The 15,760-nt window shown below is 43.2% G+C and overlaps 1 protein-coding gene across 5 annotated transcripts in view; it reads left to right on the top strand.

Moving 5' to 3' along the window:
* Positions 1-15,328, top strand: part of pax5 (paired box 5) — a 45,522-nt gene extending 30,194 nt beyond the window's left edge. For 4 of the 5 annotated variants that reach the window (XM_052084264.1, XM_052084261.1, XM_052084265.1 and 1 more), the window contains exons 7-11: positions 3,708-3,840; positions 8,798-8,899; positions 12,217-12,303; positions 12,666-12,752; positions 13,767-15,328. In XM_052084264.1, coding sequence (XP_051940224.1) covers positions 3,708-3,840; positions 8,798-8,899; positions 12,217-12,303; positions 12,666-12,752; positions 13,767-13,849 — 492 coding nt within the window. In that variant the 3' untranslated portion in view covers positions 13,850-15,328. Of the gene's footprint in view, positions 1-3,707; positions 3,841-8,797; positions 8,900-12,216; positions 12,304-12,665; positions 13,309-13,766 lie in introns of those variants that run through there. The other variant, XM_052084263.1, reaches the window with a different exon arrangement.
* Positions 15,329-15,760: the final 432 nt, after the last annotated feature.

Here is a 15,760-nt window from a genome sequence, read left to right as displayed (position 1 = left end):
TGCCAGAACCCAGGGAACTAAATACAAGCAAAGTGACGAGACAACGAGAAACACCTGGGCAAGACCCAAAGGGTTGAGCGAGCTGATTGGTTAAACACAAGGGACACGGATGACGAGAACAGGTGGAGACAAAAAGGGCCCATGAGGGAACAAAACCAATTGTAACCGAAACAAAAACAAAATCATAACAGTAGCTCTCAGTGTGAAAAAGTTGCTGCCCCGCCCTCTCCCCGCATTAGATTAATTCCAATCTGTAACAAGAATTGCCTCAAAGATTCGGCATGAGAAAACGGGGTTAGGCAGGCTAAAGAAAGAGAGGCTCCTCTATTATACATTTTATTTTTTTACATTACGAGTTCAAGCATTTTCCCCTTTAGTTCACACAGAGAGTGTGAATGTTATGAGAAATTTCAAAGAAAAAAAAAGTAGGATTTTTGATTGCTACTTTGCTTGACTGTGCAGGAGTTACTGTATTATTTGGCGAGTGTATTCCATGCCAGCTGAAAAAAAACCCAAACAAGATCTCTCTCCAAGGTGCTGAAAGTCATTGCCGGTCAATCATCTCAAACTTTAGTCGCTGACGTCACATCCACCAACTTCCTCTCCCTCGCCCAAAATCCGGTATGCCTCCGTTTTTCTCTCATTCCACCATCTTGCCCCATGCAACCGCGCCCCCCACCACCCAGACCCTCAACCCCCAAATCCCCGCGCCGCCTCCACAGCTGCGTCCCTCCTCTTTGATGCGGGCTGATGGTGCCGTATGAGCGGCAGAATTGACAGCATTTACGGGGGCGAATGAGAATGATCCATCTTCCTTAGCAGGCCTGTCACCCTGCTGGCCAAACTTCATCATGGCCAATTACCAAAACAGTCCCCTTTTTCTCCACTTCTGCCTCTGCCCCCCCCCCCCCCCCCTCCCTCCATCTACATGGACTCATTAGGCGCCATTATAATAAGACTGACGGCAGCCAAGAAATGAAGGGGAGGGGGGGGTAACTCGGGATAGTTGCCGGAATGAGACAATGTACAGGTGTATGAATGCAGGGGATGGAGGTGAGGTGGGAGTCATTAAGAGCGGAAGCTTAAAACGTGCATCAAGTCTTAAGGAGGAGAGACTGGGCAGGCAGGTGTGTGCGTGCGTGCGTGCGTGCAAGTTGGAGGACGTGGTAAGCGCTTATTTGGCAGGTCACAGTCCAGTGGTTGTGTTGTGTGCTGACGAGCACAGAGGTGTTTAAGAGGTCACTGAGCACAAACACACGCTCACACTTATTTCGTTCCCTCAAACAAATTCAGAGATATTAAAAGGGTCACTGCAAAGCGCTCACCTAATCACCGAAAGGAAGTTCTGATCGCTGTCGTTAGTGTCCGCAATCTGCAAACACACACAAAGACACACATAATACTTCTCCACTCAAACTGGAATGGGTTGTTGTCACAGTCCCAGGCACATGCGATAGACGAAATTACGATAATAATAATTTGGGCCTGACCACAATGGATTTGTTGAGGCTTAGTTTTAAGAATATATCGTGAATAAAATGTCTTTTTTGGTCCAATAATGCTTTCAACACCATAAATATGAATTACATATAGAACAGGAGCGGCCCGGTAGTCCAGTGGTTAGCACGTCGGCTTCACAGTGCAGAGGTACCGGGTTCGATTCCAGCTCCGGCCTCCCTGTGTGGAGTTTGCATGTTCTCCCTGGGCCTGCGTGGGTTTTCTCCGGGTGCTCCGGTTTCCTCCCACATTCCAAAAACATGCGTGGCAGGCTGATTGGACACTCTAAATTGTCCCTAGGTGTGAGTGTGAGTGCGAATGGTTGTTCGTCTCTGCGTGCCCTGCGATTGGCTGGCAACCGATTCAGGGTGTCCCCCGCCTACTGCCCGGAGACAGCTGGGATAGGCTCCAGCACCCCCCGCGACCCTAGTGAGGATCAAGCGGTTAGGAAGATGAATGAATGAATGAATGAATGAATGAATATACAACAGGAGATATTCATGCAACAACAAAAAAGCATTAACTGATGAATTCATCTTTAGATTTAGGACATAAATAGTATAAAAGCAACATAACAGGCTCTATTTCGTGGTAAATTTTGATTTTCATGCCGGAGCAAGCTGACTTGAGCATGTTTGGGAATTTGGTAGACCGTGCTGCACCTCACTGGGCTTTATTTTTTATTATTATTATTTTTTTGACACACCACCAGCGCACATGACAATTTGGTGGCTGAAAATAAAATAAAAAACAAGTATAAGTTGTGCTGCAAGTGGTGTAAAGCGTTTTTAGTGTATTTCATCAAACTCCGTGATGGACGTCATCGAATTTCATTCAGAAATATAACTGCATGCATCGAACCCTCTGAATCATTGCTGGAATAAATCAATTGAATATAATATTATCACTATCGTCTTTAATACATTTGTACAACCACCCCTTGGCCGCGCTCCTTATAAACGTACTTTGCGTGCGTAGTTGTCTTGCATGGACTCCAGCCCTGTTGACCGTGTGTCTCTCCCATTTGCAGGGTGTTATAATTGGATAATCTGTGATGCTCATTTAGGCCGCTTATTAATTCAAAACAATTATACAATTATTTATATAAAATACAATGGATAAAAACCAATTATATTCTTTTCAAGAATATGCAGAAAAGTGGTTAAGATTGAATGATTGTGTCTAATGTGTTGTGTTGTATTATATTGTTATTAGGTTATTATGACTTCAAGAGTGGCTACCTTTCCAGCAACTCCTATACTTTTGTTCTTTTACTTACTTCCTTTCATAACTATGCTGCTATAAATTGGGAATTTCTCCATTGTGAAACGAAAAAAAGGTATTCTTATTCTTATCATCTTATTTTTATCTTGAACTTGAACCCCATCCTGTTTGAGAATGAAACGACTTTTTACTTCATCTGCTTCAGAATGAAATTACTTTTTACTTCAGATTTTCAACATGTTAAAGCATTAGATTTAATGCATACCGTATATCAAATGGCTGGTTTTCTTTATTTCCTGTACTTGACCGACTATACTAACCCCCTGTGTCCAAACGCATTACCAGTAGCTGATAATAAATTGCTTCTGTAGGGTCAAGCACGGGTCAGGTTAAGGGGAACGTGACCATAGGCTATCATTGTGTCTGCATTTTGCCAGATGCTGTCAGTGGCAGCTATGACTTAATAAGCAGTTGATGATAACAATCGATTGGCGTATATGAAACGAGATATTCTAAAGGTGACGATCGATCACTCTTCTTCATGATAGACCTGTAGAAATGTCTTTACTTGAGCTTTGTGTTAGCTGTGGTATACAGCATGAGTGTACTGTGCACTCCTGTACTATGTGTGTGTGTGTGTCGGTGGGGGGGGGGTCTGTGTGGGGAGGTGCGTGCAATAGAGATGGATGAAGAAAAACAGCAAGTTGATCCTGTGATTATAAACTGTTGGACTTGGTTGGAGAGTAAATCCTTGTCGTTGTAAACAGATCAATAGGCACTCTGTTTTGTGTGTGTGTGTGTGTCTGTGTGTGTGCGTGTGTGTGTGTGTGTGTGTGTGTGTCTGTGTGTGTGTGTGAACATAAATCGAGTCCTGAAGAAGAAAGCAGTGTCATGCAGCAGGATCAAAACGCTGCACGTTCTACGTGTCTGGTCAGCAGGTAAAGTCATGATGTTTTGAGCTTCCTCCACTTTCTGTTTCTACCCAGTCATCGGACTACTCCACCATGGCCTCGCTCGCCAGTGGGCTGGACGAGATGAAGAACAGTTTGGCCAATTCCGGCACTGGGGCAGAATTAGGAGCCAGCGTGGCCGGCCCACAGTCTTATTCACTAGTTCCAGGTAAGGGAGATCAAGAAACACATGATAAATGTAAAAAGAAATGAAATAAATAAACTAATTTTAGGGCTGAGATGACAATAAGTGTGCCAATTGCTAGAGTAAATTCCTGTAAGCTTTTTTTGTGGTTTGTCAGGCTGGCACATTTTCATGTTTTTTGATTCTTGTTTAATGATTGCTTGTTTCTAATCTGCCGTTTTCTTAATGATCAATTTGCATGTACCGTATTTGTTTGGGAACCGCTGCATTATGGTGTATTGTTTTTTCACACAAGGCCATAACATATTCCGATTAAACCTGATGATAATTCAGCATTGTTAATAGCACTTTGACCAAGAAATGTGCAATAATGTATGGTGGAAAACTAGATACATGGGACCATGCAGATTGTTGCTATTAAGGAGGTAACGCAACGGATGTTGACTTGATTCTAATGTACAGCCTCAGTCTCTCTAATCCATTTACGAGATAGTCCACTTCCATATGCACTACGTGCTACATGTGCGTGCGTGTGTGTGTGTGTGTGTGTATGTATGTGCGCGCGCCCGTGCATGTTCAATATGTTCCTGTGACAGGAGGACAATTTAGTTGTGCAAACACTATTAATTCTTTATATATGCACACAAACCTTTCCTCGCAATGTTTTTCAATGATGCTTCAACCCCCAGTGCACCCGCTTAATCCACGTATTAGATGAAAAAATTAAGTCATTCATATACGCCAAATACTGTAATCCTTATAAAGTCTACTTGAGCAGCGCCGTGGGCTCCACACTTTGAAAGTGTTTTCAGGTCTATAAAGAGCTCAGTGCCTTCGATCTCCAGAGAGACATGCCTGAAGGAAATGATGGCAAGAAAGATGGACAGATAGAGGAGCGGTATAAAAGCTCGTCTCCATTTAGGGACACTGGGAGAAGCGGTTGTTAATTAAGAGTAGACCAGGGAGCGTTCGGACAAGGCTTCACTGCTCCCATTGGTAATGAGGGGAATCATAGAGCTGGGAATTTGGCATATCTGGGAATTGCTTCTTTTTGGCCGTCCGAAACCACAGAGGAATCATACCTGCCGCAGCAGAGACGGCAAAAAAATACATTTCCATTTCTGCTTATGCATGCGCACATTTCATATTCACACACACACACACACAAGTGTTTGGAATATTTTGCATTACATTCACGGACTGTCTTTTGACTCAGACTAGAGCTGCCTCTAGGGGGTGCGATGCCTGCGCCTTCGGTGCGGTGTTGACACATCCCGCGTGTTGCTATTCGTAAATTGATTTGGTGGTCTTTGATGTCTTGTCAAATCTTAAGTGGGGATTTGTTTGGCTCTTGGTAATTGGGTACAGACACATCTGATGGTTTGCCATCGGGGGTGGTGACTTCAGCGCAAGCAGTGCGGATTGTCCATCTACAGTATATTTGTGCCACGCGGTGACCAGTCATGGGTGTAAACTGCAATTTGCCTGAATTCAACTGAGACAGACCATAGCAAACATGTGACCCTGAACAGAAGAAGCGCTACAGAAAATGGACAGATGGATAGATTGATTTTGCCGCATGTGGTAAATTCGTTCTCGATGCCGTTTGTTTTTTGCCGATGACCCGTCCGGAACTGAAATACTGACGGACTTGACTGGACTGATGAAGCCTACCTCCGAAAATTAGTATTTCTTCTCAATGAAAATACTGAAGTTAATCCTTTCATGCACAAATAATGGTAACCTACATCCGGATTTTTTTTTCTCAAGTGTTTTTTTATGCATCTTTTGGCAGGAAAAAAAAATAATAATGGCAGTGGATGGCAACACACATAAGGGTCCATTGTAGTGGTTGATGCACAATTGTGACATTAAGATGAATTAATAGGAGGGAAAATAACATTTGAATAGCTGTCCACTCTAGTAATTGTTGTCCCTGAAAGGGTTTAAGTAAAACGGAAACTAATCTGACGATAGTACAATGTATCCAAAAGGTTATTGAAGTAAATATGAAAGACTAAATGAGTATGTGACTGCCCGCCTCCCTTCATGGACCTTGCCTTGTGCACTGAGTGCAGAACAAGTCTTTCCTAAAGTGTTCCCGCAAATCTGGAACATGAAAATTGTCAGTTTGAGTTGCGCGTCTCAATCGTTTTGTCCATATAAAGCGCACGTGTTAGGGACTTGAGTTTATGAGCTCAGAGGAAACTTGTTGACATTGTGTTGACCTCTACGGCAAAGCTGTGGACAACAGATACATCAAGCGGCGCTGGCACATATGCACACAGACACAAACAGGCGTAGACGCACACCTCCGAGGATCTGGCCCTGTCTGCCCCTTCTAAGTTGGGTTGCAGTGGGTCCATCTCGGCTCTGTTTCAACCTCTCTCCTTCCTCCCCCTCCTCTTGCCCTGTGCACTGACCCTTATCGGATGAGCAGCCCGCCTGAGCTAATGCCTCGCCGTCGCGTCAAACACTGAGAAAAACTTTACTACACGAAGACAGCAAAGATGAGGTGGAGAGGGACAGAGGAGAAAGGGATCAGGCAGAGTAAAAATGTACGTTGGGAAAGGTACTCCTTCGACCCCGAAGGAAATGCTAGCATAGACAGTATCTGAATTGCATATTTGGTCCATATTTCATTTACAGGTTTTTTTTTTGGACAGCTTCATTAGTCCTCAATTCACTTTCAAAGTTCCGCCTCAGCACTCATTATTCTGTTTTTGTTAAGACCTGGTGATATAACGGCTGGGACAATTTCGATGTGAAACTAGAATAGCACTCATTAAAATGAAGTCTGCTGCCGAGGTTTAACATGCCGAATTTAGATCGAGACTTCATTGTCACCTAAATATGTCTGAGTTTTGTGATTAAAACAGCCATGCGTTATAAAGTGTGAAGTTACAATGAACTATAGCAATTGTTTTTGCATTCGTCTTTGCTTAATAACAGACAAATGGCTATGAAAAATCTCTGGAGGACATTGCTGAGGGCCATCTTGTCTTAATCCTGTGAGTTTTGTATCTTTGTAACACCTCACGTCACGGGATGTTGTATTGGATTTTAATGAAACAAATATCCGCCTTTAGGGCAGAGTTTATCTTTGCGGTTGTAGAAAGGAAGAATGAAAAAAAAAATCACCTACCTAATGTATTTGTATGGACACTTCTACATTGGCAACACAGAATGTTGAATTGCGCATTGTAACTGCCCCCCCTTCCCTCTCTCTGGTAATTATTGTGTTTTCCCCTTTCCCAAAGACCTTCCTTTCTTTCTGTTCCCACCCTCCTCATCCTCTTCTTCCCAGCTAGTTGTGGTTAAGTGGAGAAGAAGTGAATGGGATTGATGGCGTTAGCATGTGAGCTGTTTATAATGATGATAAATGTGCATGCGGCAGGGTATTGATGCATGTGTAGGTGCGTTTGTGTATGATGAGGATGTTGATGATGATGACGAATGGTAGTGATGGCACTCTAGTCCACACACACATACCATGATGCACATGCAAACAGAGAGAAATGATTCGTGCCGACACGCCGTCATGTGGTCTATTGCGGTTATATAGCCTGTCTAGCTACTGACAGTCAGGGCGTAGGCACTGTTAATGGGAGGAATGGGGTGAGTTTGTAAATGAAAGGATGCAAATGGGGGGGAAGGGGAGGTGAAACAGAAGAACAATGAGCAGACATAAATGGTACAAATAACACAAATCACACCCGAGGATGTGAAGTTTATGGCAGCCAGACACAGAAACACTCACCAAAATCTAAACTAAATAGGCATCAAGTCAATAAAACTAACAGTTCCATTCATCCATTCATCCATTTTCTGGTCCGCTTATGCTCACAAGGGTGACGGGGGGTGCTAGAGCCTATCTCAGCTGTCTTCGGGCAGTAGGCGGGGGACACCCTGTACTCGTTGCCAGCCAATCGCAGAGCACATAGAGATGAACAACCATCCGCGCTCATACTCACACCTAGGAACAATTTAGAGTGTTTAATCAGCCTGCCCTGCATGTTTTTGGAATGTGGGAGGAAACCGGAAAACCCGGAGAAAACCCACACAGGAACCGGGAGAACATGCAAACTCCACACAGGAAGGCCAGAGCTGCAACCGAACACTGCATCTCTACATTGTGAGGCGGACGCGCTAACCAGTTGACTACCGGGTTGCCCACAGTTAAAAATCAAGATTCCAAATTTCATTCATTGTATATCTCTGTCTGAATGACAGGAGCACCTTCTCAAACGACGAACTCTGAGACAAAGAATAATGTAAAATCTTGTGGAATACAAGTAGCAATACAGATGGCACGTTACCGCTGTGTGACAAAAGACATTGAATAAAGAGAAATGCAAGACTACCGTATTTTCCGCACTATAAGGCGCTTTGGAGTATGAGGCGTACTTTCAGTCAATGACCTGTTTTAAAACTGTTTTCACATACAGGGTGTGCCGCATTATAAGTCACATAGAATAGAAGCTACAATTGTGGCTGCTGTAGCATTTTTCATCCACTAGATGGAGCGAAGCTAAAGGGAATACAATCCAATACAATACAGATTTATTTATACGGACCTTTCACAGCCACTGCAGCTGCAACAAAGCGCTTTACAGAACATTTAAAATACTACGTCCAAGAAATCAGACTATTGATCATATACAAGGCGCATCGGATTATATGGTGCACTGTCACCTTTTGAGACAATTTAATGCTTTTAGGTGTGCTTTATAGTGCGGAAAATACGGTACTTGTTATAATATAGATCAATTATAAAGTCAACGGGTGACAGGACAATTCAAGTGAGTTTATCATACTGTCATTTATTTCTCCTTACTTAACATGCCACACCACAGTGTGTTGTTTGCTGCGGCTTAATGAAGTGATAACGCTGTCACAGTATCCTTGCAACCAAAGATTTGAACACGTTTCGATCATTTTATTCAGGCATTGATTGACATCTACGTGTGCCTCATTACAGGTCGAGACCTCGCCAGCACCACCCTGCCAGGCTACCCTCCTCACGTTCCCCCCACGGGACAGGGCAGCTACTCCACCCCCTCCCTCACTGGCATGGTACCAGGTACTCACAATTTGTGACTTAACACCATATCACTTTGCCAAACATCTCGGAGGATGGATCCCAGTGGATACGTGCGGGTGCGGCTGTTTTCGGGATATTCATCTAGTGTTGCCGTTTCCTCTTGTTTTGTCTGCCAATGCTACGGCTGACAGTGTTCCCAGTGGGGTGGCGCATGCTTGCGTGTGCGTATGTGTGCGTGTATCATTAGAAAGCAGCCACAGTCGCACAGATGTCCCTCCTCAACATTAGTAATTTGTTTTTAATGAGAATCACCAGTGACCCACGACTAATTCATTCATTCCCTTCCACTCTGCCATCTTCGCCGCTTTTGTGTTTCAATCCTGGGCCGCTACGCTTGCTCTCGTTGCTCCTTCTCGCTGCCTCGCGCTCACACATTTCCAGCGGGGGCTGACAGGGAGGAAAGGAGGAACAGCGCATGAAACCCAAAATGCTGAAATAATGTTGTTTCAAAGTGTTTGTTTTGATCGAATCCCAATTATTTCATTTCTGACACACACACGCGTGCCCAGACCCAGTCATGCACACTCGCGCAGTCTCAGTGGACGTGTTGGAACAGCACGTCTGAAGATGGCTAACCCTGTCGCCTTGTCCCCATGCACTCACCCCATCCTGTCCTCAGGTTTGACAGCATATTTGGGAGCGTCTTCACTTGTGTGCCGTTTGTGTGTGCGTGGGTTTGTTTTTGACAGAGCGCGTGTGCGACCTTGACACCGCGCTACACCAGGGAGACCCGCGAGCCTCATCTCTCCTCCTTACCTCCCACACCCTCGTCTCCTAAACAACCTGACATGTTGCCGTCACCACGGTGATGACAAGGAGCGGATGTTTGCACCCGGGGATACCACGGAGAGCGCATCCCGACCCCACCTGACAGTTGCAGACAAACACAAACACACCAACACTTCTACTTGTGGGTAATGCGGGGAGGAGAACTTTGTGGCAAAGTGGAAATATGCAAATATTCCGAGCCGAGATGGAGATCGTTTGCAAAATTTGCTCCTCTGCCTTGGCGGTGTTTTATCGCTCCGAAATTACCCTCCTTTTTTGAGTCCACCCTGTCTAATATCATACCTTCATTAAATAAGCAACTCTCTTCTGTTTTCTCTCTCTCTTTCTCTCCCTCTCCCTCAGTGCAGCAGGGGGGCTGACACTCAGAGGGGGTGTTGGAGAGCATTGAGGCAGAACCGACAGAGAGAGAGAGAGGGAGAGGAGGGATAGAGGTGGCGTCGGAGGTGCAGGGGGAGTGGGGGGTGCACCAGGGTCTGTGACTGTCAGCGATGGGAGAGGGATCCCCCGGGAGAAGTTGAAGGTTCAGGAGAGAGGAAAGAAAGAGTAGAAACGATTGAACAAAAAAGAAGAGCAGGTCAGCAGCAGGGTGAGGAGAGAAGAAATGGGGGAAGAATGTTGTTTTGATGTGAAGGGTGATGGACCAACTGGAGCCACGCAGGCAGGTCGGAAGAGGAGGAGGAGCAGGGGGAGAAAAAGACAGGGGAAAGGGTGAAGCGAAGACAAGAGAATGAGTAAATCCCAGACAGTGGGTAGTAAATGAGGGAGAAAAGCTACACTATCATCCACTGCACGGTTTGCACTCCCTCGTAGCTCGACTGCAAACTGGACTGCAAGGAAAACTTGCATGTTGCCTCAGAAGCCCTGAGCCAGATTTACCCTCCTTTTCCTTTTTTGCACATTCCCTTTCACTTGCCTTAAGGTTTTAAGTAAATATTTTTGAATTCTTACCAGACTTAAAAAAAAAATGAGTTAATGGTTGATGTATCTTCCTTAATGAAAGGAAACTCACTAAGGTTATAGTTAACAAAAACGAATGAAATAAATGAAACTAACATTGACAAAACATTTTCATAAATTAAATAAAGAGGAGATTTTTTTTGGTGGTTTTTTTTTACACTATAACAAACTATATTACACAGTTACAAAACTAACTGAAACCAACTAAATAGAATGAAAATGAGCTTTGTTTTGTCTGTCAATTCCACACATAAACTTTCGGGGTTTTATGTATTCCCATCTATCTGTCTTTCTTTTCTAATCTAACACAAAAATAACTTGTACAGTATTAAAAAAAAACAACTAAAACTCATACTAAAACGAATAAAAAACTAAATTGAAGGATTATAAAAATAACAACTAAGGAAATGTAACAAGAGGTTCGTAAAAACTAATCGGATCTAACCTACTGGTAATTTGAAAAATGAAAAAGTCAAAATGAAAAAACTAACTAATGAGAAGTCGCAAACTATTATAAACGAATCTAATCTTTGAAATTCTTAACTGCAACACAAGTGTTTGAAATCAAGTGAACCACAATACCGCTTAAAAACAATAAAACATGCAACTCAACTTCCACTTTGACAAGTGTATGGTGTCACAAAACCCAAAGAAAGCGCAGACACAGATTTAGTTTTAAAGATGACTGATCTGAAATCTTGTGAGATACACTCACATTTCTAAATAACTTTCCAAAAGGGGTTTCCAGTTTGAAGGTTCCGTGAATGCATTGTGCCTTTTGGTGACTGTACGAGCTGATGCTAATAGACTAACGCATCATAACAGAGGAAAGATACTGCACTTAGTTTGTGAAGCGTAACGCAAGCATGATGGCAGAAAGATGCTATTTTCTGTGTTCGCGAACTCTCATCAATTCATTACGTTTCCGAGAAAGACATTGAGAGTGTGTTAATGCCAAAGGTAAACAAACAATACAATCCGACTGCTTTATTTTGTTATTTTTAACTACTAGGGAAGATTTGAACTTACAGATGGCACGTTACCGCTGTGTGACAAAAGACATTGAATAAAGAGAAATGCAAGACTACCGTATTTTCCGCACTATAAGGTGCTTCGGTGTATGAGGCGTACTTTCAGTCAATGACCTGTTTTAAAACTGTTTTCACATACAGGGTGTGCTGCATTATAAGTCGCATAGAATAGAAGCTACAATTGTGGCTGCAGTAGCATTTTGCATCCACTAGATGGAGTGAAGCTAAAGGGAATACAATCCAATACAATACAGCTTTATTTATACGGAGCTTTCACAGCCACTGCAGCTGCAACAAAGCGCTTTACAGAACATTTAAAATACTACGTCCAAGAAAGACTATTGGTCATATACAAGGCGCATCGGATTATATGGTGCACTGACAGCTTTTGAGAAAATGTAATGCTTTTTATGTGCACTTTATAGTGCGGAAAAAACGGTACTTGTTATAATATAGATCAATTATAAAGTCAACTGTTGTTTGACATGATCTGCTTCTTCTTTTGGTTTCCCTATTCAGGAGGAGATTTCTCTGGAAGCCCCTATTCCCATCCACAGTATTCCACATACAACGAATCCTGGAGATTTCCTAACCCTAGTTTATTAGGTATGTTTCGACTACATGTAGGGAGAAAAAAAAGCATAGTTGATTCATGTCATTTGACATCCAAGGTTTCATCAGAACAGATTTGAGTGTCTCCTGGAAACGATTGCGGTTGACTTCCCATGGTCACGATCGCTTTGGACTTCGGTGCTACTCTACCTTTCAAAGCATGATTATGCCATTTGCAATCATATTTAACGCCAATACAGTCCACAGATCTTTACTGTGAGATGTCGTTGTCAAGTTCATTGCAGAGAGCCATTTCAGTGCTTCCGTTTAAACCTGAAACAATCAAGGCAGGGGTCGTCAGGCTGCGCTTACTCACTGCTCCATGAACTCACCCCTCTCCCTTCCTCTGCCCTCAGTGTTTCAGCAAGATTACGGATCCCTCTTAGGTACTGAAATCGGCTGTTCCTCGAGTCTCTTCACCAGCCAGGCGGGACAGATGCAAGGTAGGTGCAAAACATTCAAAATAAATAAATAAATGAATACAATAAAATAAAATGAAAAAAAGGAGAGAAATCATTTTTACTTGACTTTTCCCCTTTAAGTACACTTTGGACACTTTCAGACACACGAGGGGCTTATTGCCTAAATGACAAGGAAAAGGACTAGGCTCGCATAATGAGGCGCAGGATGTGAGTGAAGGTGACAAACGAAAGCAAGTTGTGTTCTAAATAAATGGTGCGCGAGGGAGCCTGAAATCATGAGTGAGACTAAATAGTTTGTCAGGCCGGCTTAATGCTTCACTTCCCCAAAGAGCCTCCTGAGATTACCTGGACTGTGGACATACTCTGTCAGCACGCAGCCAGCCAGATTGATGGATGCGACATCGACAAGTGTGTGTGTGTGTGTGTGTGTGCGTTGACCTCTTTCCAATGGAGTGAATAGACTCAAGGGATCAGAAGCAGTAGTTGAGTTGTACTGAGTGTCACCTTAGCCTGTCACTTGTGTGTACATTGGTTTGTGTGTGAATAACGGTTATAATAGTTTGGGAATTGTTTTTAGTTTTTTTTCCTCAAATACGACCTTAAGTCATGTTGCGTGGTGGTGGAGGACCCCAAAAAAGCAGGCAGGAGGGAGGGGCAGGTTATACTTGAAGAAGTGTATTGATAAAACACAGAAAACGAAATCCAAAACAATGTCCTAAGGACAAAACAAATCCAAAGTAGCCAACAAAAACCATGGCAGAGGCAAAAAACTATAAAGAACAGAAACATGACCAAAATCATGACAAACATACAAGACAGCAACAAAGAAATGTAGGTAGGTTCCAGCTTACATATGACCCCTCGTTGGCCATCTTTAAAACTCTACAGTCGAGTCGAGTTGAAAATGGATTGATCATAATAATTTGAAACTCGTCATCCCGAGAGACATTTTGCTGTTGCTGAGTTTCATGGTGCGTCCAGTATAATTGAAATAGAGACAAAGCAAGTGTGTTTCACGACATCCGTTTCCCTCAGGCTCACCGTACTACTACAGTGCGACATCACGTGGGGCCGGACCCACCGCCACGGCCACAGCCACGGCGTACGATCGCCACTGACCACGCCTGCTGAGAAGAGGAGAGGACAAGGGAAGGAGGGAGGGAACGGATAGCACCAGCACTGCTCACTTCAACAAGTCTGCCCCCGTGCACTGACCAATCACATTTTGACAATTGTGAATCCTTTTTGGACTGCCATTGAAACCGACCTACGCACTGCCACCCTGTCAAAAGGTTACTCTGAGGACACGCGTGATGCAGTGCGACAGGTAGGCTCCATCCATGCATTTCGAGTACATTTTTGCAACTCTGAGGACTCTTCTACTACATCAGGCGTGGATATGTTCATTTTCAACCACTAACAAATCCAAGAGACATATCCGCAAGCCACTATTTAGCGTTTCGTAATCTTGTGGGCTGATTGCTTTGTGTGTGACGGTTGGGATTATTCTTTTTCTGGTGATACAGTGTGGCCTGGCTAGAGCAAAATCAAACCACGCTTTTTTAAAACCAGTGGTCAATCAATTCAATGTTCTATGCCATGTTACGCTGAAGTAAAGACAATCCAACTTGCATAACTTTAAATGACCAAAACCTTTTAATGCCAGCCTCTTGGATTACAACACGGGTGGGGAACCTACAGCCTGTGGGCCATATCGGGCCATGACAGCATTTTATTCGGCCCACCCGCTAAATAAAATGCTCCAAATTATCTGCAATTGTTCAGAATTTATCGAGCCATCCTTTTCATACCCTGCAAACTTTGGGAGAGAGGCTCGATACACACAGGGCTGTTTGCCAGCTAATTAATTATCAGGGGTGGCAAACTACGTTTTATTGACGGCCACATTGTCGAGTTCATATAGATGCATTTTTATTAATCTTCATCTTCGTTATACTACTTCATCCTTTATAATTTCACCTGCATTTAATGGTTGTTTGATACTGTTTATTTAAACAGATTGAAGTTGAAGTGACAACCCAATATTCAAGCATACACCAATTTTTCAGTCTATGTTAAAAAGATTTTTTGTAATGCTTTTAAGAGCATAACATTTGAGCAAAACCAATCGTTTTGGTAAAGATGTTCTGCCAAATGAAAAGAACCAATCAATTTGGCTACAAACATGAAGTACACAGACACACTTGGTTTGCTTTAGTGAGGCATCTGAAACGGCCCCACATAGGTTCCCTACCCCTGGATGACAACAAAATAACGACGACGAGGATGAGCCTTTCGGACAAAGCACAGACCTCAAGTGTAAAATGAATTATGGACTATGTTGAAATGAGACCCAACTAAATTCAAACAGGGAGTGTTACCATACAGGAAGGTGCTATCCAATCTCCCCCGCCAAGATTTCGTAGTCATCAATAGCTATTTATAATGGTGGAGAAAGAGTAATATATTGAGAAGCTTGTCTGCTCTGCACTCAGCGAGGAGAGTGAATGCCTGTAACCATTTATAATGTGTCATGCTGTTGTGCTAGAATAGTGATGATGATGCAGTAAAGTCTAAAAACAAAACAAAAAAAAACACTCAAACAAGAATGGTTGTCCGTTTATAAATGTGTTCTGAGGTTTTCTTGTTTAAAAAAAAATTGTCCACAGCCATTTTATCCACTTCCTGCTTATTCACAAAGAAGAGTCAGGAAATCAGGAAGTGATGACACCACTTTTTCAGTCTCTCTCTCTCTCTCTCTTTGTATGTCTGTCCCTGTCTCTCTCTCTTTCCCCTGCGCTCTCTTTAAATTCCCCAAAGATGCCCCCCCCCCGCCCCCCTAGTGGATCGGCTGACTAACTACAAAAGCACAAAGAGACTCAATCATTGCTAAAAGGCGCCATTTTAGTTTTGGGACTTTCTTATGAAATGTAGTTGGACTTCTTCTTCTCAATGATGCTTTAATTGCTTGCCCCTTTGCTATTTTACATCCCCAAATTGTTTCAGTTAAAAAAAAAACATTTGTGAAA

Source organism: Hippocampus zosterae, chromosome 13, assembly GCF_025434085.1.
Source record: "Hippocampus zosterae strain Florida chromosome 13, ASM2543408v3, whole genome shotgun sequence".
Classification (NCBI taxonomy): Eukaryota; Metazoa; Chordata; class Actinopteri; order Syngnathiformes; family Syngnathidae; genus Hippocampus; species Hippocampus zosterae.
Note: the sequence above shows the minus strand (reverse complement) of the source record. Positions and strands in the feature narration are given on the sequence as shown.